This window comes from Electrophorus electricus, chromosome 2, assembly GCF_041902795.1.
Source record: "Electrophorus electricus isolate QZ-2024a chromosome 2, ASM4190279v1, whole genome shotgun sequence".
NCBI classification, from domain to species: Eukaryota; Metazoa; Chordata; class Actinopteri; order Gymnotiformes; family Gymnotidae; genus Electrophorus; species Electrophorus electricus.
Genome location: NC_137498.1, coordinates 2,520,001 through 2,525,000, shown reverse-complemented (window position 1 = coordinate 2,525,000; position 5,000 = coordinate 2,520,001). Strand labels below are relative to the sequence as shown.

At 36.5% G+C, this 5,000-nt stretch overlaps 2 protein-coding genes across 2 annotated transcripts in view; both read right to left on the bottom strand.

Moving 5' to 3' along the window:
* LOC113590124 (tripartite motif-containing protein 16-like) overlaps nucleotides 1-1,054 on the bottom strand; it is a 5,845-nt gene extending 4,791 nt beyond the window's left edge. The window contains exons 1-2 of the mRNA XM_035529011.2: nucleotides 460-1,054; nucleotides 1-73 (exon numbers count right to left, since the gene is read on the bottom strand). The exon at nucleotides 1-73 is cut by the window's left edge and continues 23 nt beyond it. Coding sequence (XP_035384904.1) covers nucleotides 1-73; nucleotides 460-1,050 — 664 coding nt within the window. The 5' untranslated portion in view covers nucleotides 1,051-1,054. The remainder of the gene's footprint in view (nucleotides 74-459) is intronic.
* Nucleotides 1,055-3,983: 2,929 nt separating this feature from the next.
* Nucleotides 3,984-5,000, bottom strand: part of LOC118241838 (tripartite motif-containing protein 16-like) — a 1,700-nt gene continuing 683 nt past the window's right edge. Inside the window, exons 2-4 of the mRNA XM_081694470.1 lie at nucleotides 4,707-4,763; nucleotides 4,326-4,469; nucleotides 3,984-4,192 (exon numbers count right to left, since the gene is read on the bottom strand). Of these exons, the coding sequence (XP_081550596.1) occupies nucleotides 3,984-4,192; nucleotides 4,326-4,469; nucleotides 4,707-4,763 (410 nt within the window). The remainder of the gene's footprint in view (nucleotides 4,193-4,325; nucleotides 4,470-4,706; nucleotides 4,764-5,000) is intronic.

Sequence of the window (5,000 nt, the reverse complement as noted above, 5' to 3'; positions counted from 1 at the left end):
TCAGCTCCTGGACCTTCTTCTCTTTCTCCTGGATTCTCTGCTGGTGTTTCCTCTGCTCCTCATGTAGCTCAGTCTGGGGATGAATACAGTATGTTCAGCTGTTTGTAAATGATGAGCTATGAGGTTGAACATTAATGTCAGGTAAGGAGATAAAGTTCACTCGTACTCCACAGAGATTAGAAACTGTCGTGTTACACTGAAGGTATAAAAGCATCAAGATGGGTGTTAGCTGCTGTAACGTTCACTGACTGATCTGTCCTGTTTATTACTAAAGCCTTGTAAGGGCAATTTTATTCACCACTACCTTACCCACAAAAGTTCACTTTTAATAAGCCATTTCAAATTAATACATTTAGCAACTGAATTAAAAACTTAAATCATGTACCAAACCAATACAAGTAATTCTACCTATTGATTGGAATTAGTATGAACTGGTTCCAAAATATTTCTTATTCTCACCTGTTTTTTAGTTCTTTCTGCTGCAGCTGACACTGTATTATGTCCTTTGTGTTCATCCAGCATACACAAATAACAGATGAAGCTTTGATCAGTACGACAGAAGATCTCAGTTAGTTTTTCATGTTGAGAGCAAATCTTCTGTTGTAGTCTTGAGGAGGCTTTAACCAGTGTGTGTTTCTTAAAGGCAGGAGACTGATAGTGAGGTCTGATATGAGTTTCACAGAAAGAGGCCAGACATACCAGACAGGACTTGATGGCTTTCAGTTTTCTCCCAGTGCAGAAATCACACTCCACATCTCCAGATCCAGCGTAACAGCGAGTAAGAGAAGCAGCTTGGAGTTCTGTCTTCTTCGGTTTCTGCACCATTTCAGCCAGCATGTAGTTTCTGCATAGAACAGGTCTTGGAGTGAAAGTCTCTCTGCACTGAGGGCAGCTGTAGATTCCCCTCTGAACATCCTGATCCCAGCAGTCATTAATACACACCATACAGAAACTGTGTCCACAGGCAATAGTGACTGGATCCTTCAGTAGATCCAGACAGACTGGACAGTTGAACTGGTCTTGATCTTCTGAAACTCTGGCCTCTGCCATTTTCCTGCAGCCCTACACTGAGAGAGCAGCACTCTCAGATGAGTTTATTTTCTGTGAACAGAGTAGGAGGGGCTTCCTGGTTCTGTGTGTGAGAGTGTCATCGGCAGAAAAAGGAGGAGCCTAGCAAATACCAAGAATAGGGCCAGACATTAAAATAGAAGGATGTAGCTGAGTGTATAGAGAGATCTGATGGGAAGTATGATATCACATAACATCCAGTGTGTCTGAGAGGCAAGATTATTACAAGATCACAGACTCTATGAACATCTATGATATATAAACGTTTAAAGTGTTTTTGAGAGAAGTGTTTTTGAGAGAATTCAAAATTAAAATAAGGACAAGAAAACCAACCCCTCTGTGACTCTGTGTGTAGGGGGTTCCTTACTGGTCCTTGGTCTCACCTACAGATGTATTTTCCCTATTCAGTACTGAACCTTCATGCCAGCCAGTGTAGAACATGATGAGTAGAAGATGGTGAGTTACTGAAAACAGTCACAGACTGAAGATGTCTGCAGATGTTCCTCTGCCACATACAGAGAACATCTTAAACCCCCAATCAACAGCTGGGCTTGTGGGAGAGCAGACACACAGCTTCCTCCTTGCCCTGCATTAATATTATTCAGCACACAGCTTCCTCCATCCCTGCATTAATATTAATGAGAACACATCTTCCTCCTGCCATGCATTAATATTAATGAGAACACAGCTTCCTTCCACTCTGCAATAATATTAATGAGCACACAACTTCCTCCTAGCATTAATATTAATGAGCACACAGCTTCCTCCTAGCATTAATATTAATGAGCACACAGCTTCCTCCTGCCCTGCATTAAAGAAGCTCATTTTATTCACCCATTTATTTATTTCTAACACTTTCCACAGTCCCCAGATGTCAGTAATTACCTGATATGGCAAGAAAAGCATCAATCATTCAATCTTGCTGCAGTCAGATTAATCTTAGTCCGGGACTAATATGATGTGGAAGGTACAATACACAACTATTTTATGAAATTACTGTTGAAATATTTTAATCAGACTGGAATGTAATCAGACTGGTGTGTCAGTGAGAAAGACGTTACTGTTTTCAGTATTTGGAGAAGCGAGTGGGGAATGAAGAGTGAAAGACCCTCAGCTGGAAACACTACACATTTACTGAACACAGACTTAAAACTGAAAGACAAATGTGTCAAATGAAACAAAATAAATTAAAACTCTAAACCTTCAAAACAGCAAACTAATCAAACAGGACTGACAGCAAAATAATTTTATAAACCATATTTTTCACAAATGACAACTCCAACCAACGCTGACATGTGTTTATGATAATGTACTTTAATCACCACAAGAGGGTGTCATCAACATGTCTTCATTCTAACCCAAATTCTTCATGATAAAATGAGAACAGAGGAGAGTTAAACCACTTTAATGAGTGCAGATGAAGGAGAGGAGGAAAGTTAATGGAATGAAGGATAAAGATAAAGGAATGAAGGCTCATTTCCAACTCCAACCAGAATGGGGATGAGATTGGGAGTTTTAGTCTCTGAAGTTCTTCAAAGTTCAACATTTGAACAACTTAAAAGGACATTTGCATGTTTAAGTACAGAAAATTACATTGTTTACATGTTTTACTCTGTGACACTATGATTTATCTCTAAAGAACATATGTATAAACTGTTCTTGTTTTTAGTGTTTGGAGAAACAAGTGTAGTATTTTTTACATGTAGGAGTTAAAATATGGAGATGACGATGCATGACTCACAATCACCACAACATTGCAGTGACCCAAATAAGCAGACAGTTATCCAATTACTTTTGGTGTCCTAAACTGGAAGGACTATGAGCTGTAAGTCCATCTGCTGTAAATGCACATACATTCAAATTAAAACTTACATTCTGCACTTTAACCTTATTGTTTCATTTAATGTCTAGTGTGTTTGAGAACAGAGCAAGCACAACAAATTCAGTGTCACTGATCAAATGTGTACAGTGGATTCAGAAAGGATTCAGAACTGTTTTCTTTATGCACACTGCATATTATTGTAGACTTTATTTTTCTCCAAGTAGTTTTAAAATCTGACTTTGTATTTATTTTATCTCTGTAATTTTTTATTAATTATATTCATCCTTTTTTTATCAATTCAAGGCTTTACTGTTTTACTGTCTTATTGTTTTAATCAGTGGATTTTATTAGAATTAGTCTTTCAAATTTATCTTATTTTATTTCTTCTTTACCTTCACTGTGCCCACACACCCTTAGTGTAAACCAGCACAGAATAAAGATGATGATGATGATGATGATTTTAAATGGATAAAATTGCTCATCAAACTACACTCAATAATCTATAATGACAAAGTCAATATATATATATTATATATATATATATATATATATATATATATATATATATATATATATATATATATATATATATATATATATATATATATATATATATTGCAAATTTATTAAAAATAAAAACTGAAATCTGTCATTTGTATATTATAATGTATAAATATAAATATCTAAATTATGTTATATGTGTTCTCTCTGTTGTGGATTATCGAGTGTAGATCGATGGCAAGTTTCTCCATTTAAAATTCAATCTAAATCATAATGTATTTAATTGTATTTCTTGCCAAAAAAGAGTATTTAATGTCTTATAAGATGCCTGGAGTGTGATGAAAACAGTGAAATGTATTTCTCAACTGATAATGTAATTTTGCACCAATAATTATAATAGTAATTCTATAATAGTAATTCTCTTATTTATTGTTTCTTTATGTATAGTTTTGTAGTAATAAGTTTAGAAAAGATTCCTCATGGTACCTGCTACATGTTTACATCCCATTCTAAAGTGTTCAGTGAAGAATGAGAAAAAATATTAACATTTTTGGCACAATTTATAAAATATCCATAATAAATTCGTGTTGAATCACACAATCCCTCCAAAGACCCCAAACCCAGCATAGAGGGGCTGAGTGAATGTGCTGTGGACTGTGTGTAGGAGGGTCATTGTGTCAGAGACTCTGTAGAAGGACAGAGTTCCTGCACCGTGATCCACATACACTCCTATTCTGGAGGACGGTGGGTCTGAGATCTCAGTCTCAATGTTGTTGTGCCAGAAAGAGAGTCCAGGACTGACTGTTGTGTCCAAACACACACTCAATACCCCGTCCTTTCCTGCTGATATCTTTATATGAGACTGATATGTACACCCATCCCCCACTGCTCCACTCAACCTCCCAGTAACAGCGTCCACACACACTCTCCTTACACAACACCTGATACAAGACTTCAAATCTCTCTGGATGATCAGAGTATGGCTGGACTCTCCCACTGTTTGTCACCACTCTGTTCTTCTCAGACAGAATGAGGCAACGATGTGCTGTGTTGGGATCCAGAATCAGTTGACAGAAATCTAAAAAAAGAGCATTTTAGGTTTTTTTTCACAAAATATATTAATTTCAATCAAAATGAACTTGTCTGTTTGTTATTGTACTTATACATTTCCATATTAAATAATTAATGATTACACAGTGTCAGTTACCATGGTAGCAATGGCAGGTTGTGTGTGTGTGTGTGGTGTGTGTGTGTGTGTGTGTGTGTGTGTGTGTGTGTGTGTGTGTGTGTGTGTGTGTGTGTGTGTGTGTGTTACATTTCAGGAAATCTTCTCTGGTCTTTGGCTCTGGTGGTAAAATCTGAAGTGCTGCAGCTGTAGAGAAACAGAATCAAAATGTTCCAACAGAATGAATGAATGAATGAATGAATGAATGAATGAATGAATGAATGAGGCCCAAATGCTCCATCCAGAAACAGATCAGACTAACAGTGGGATTATATATGGATTATGTGTTTAATGAAGAAAACATTCTCTACATGTTCTGTTAATAATGGACTTTGGAAAAGGTCAGACACTATATTAAAGATTCTCTCTCTCTTTATTTGTCTG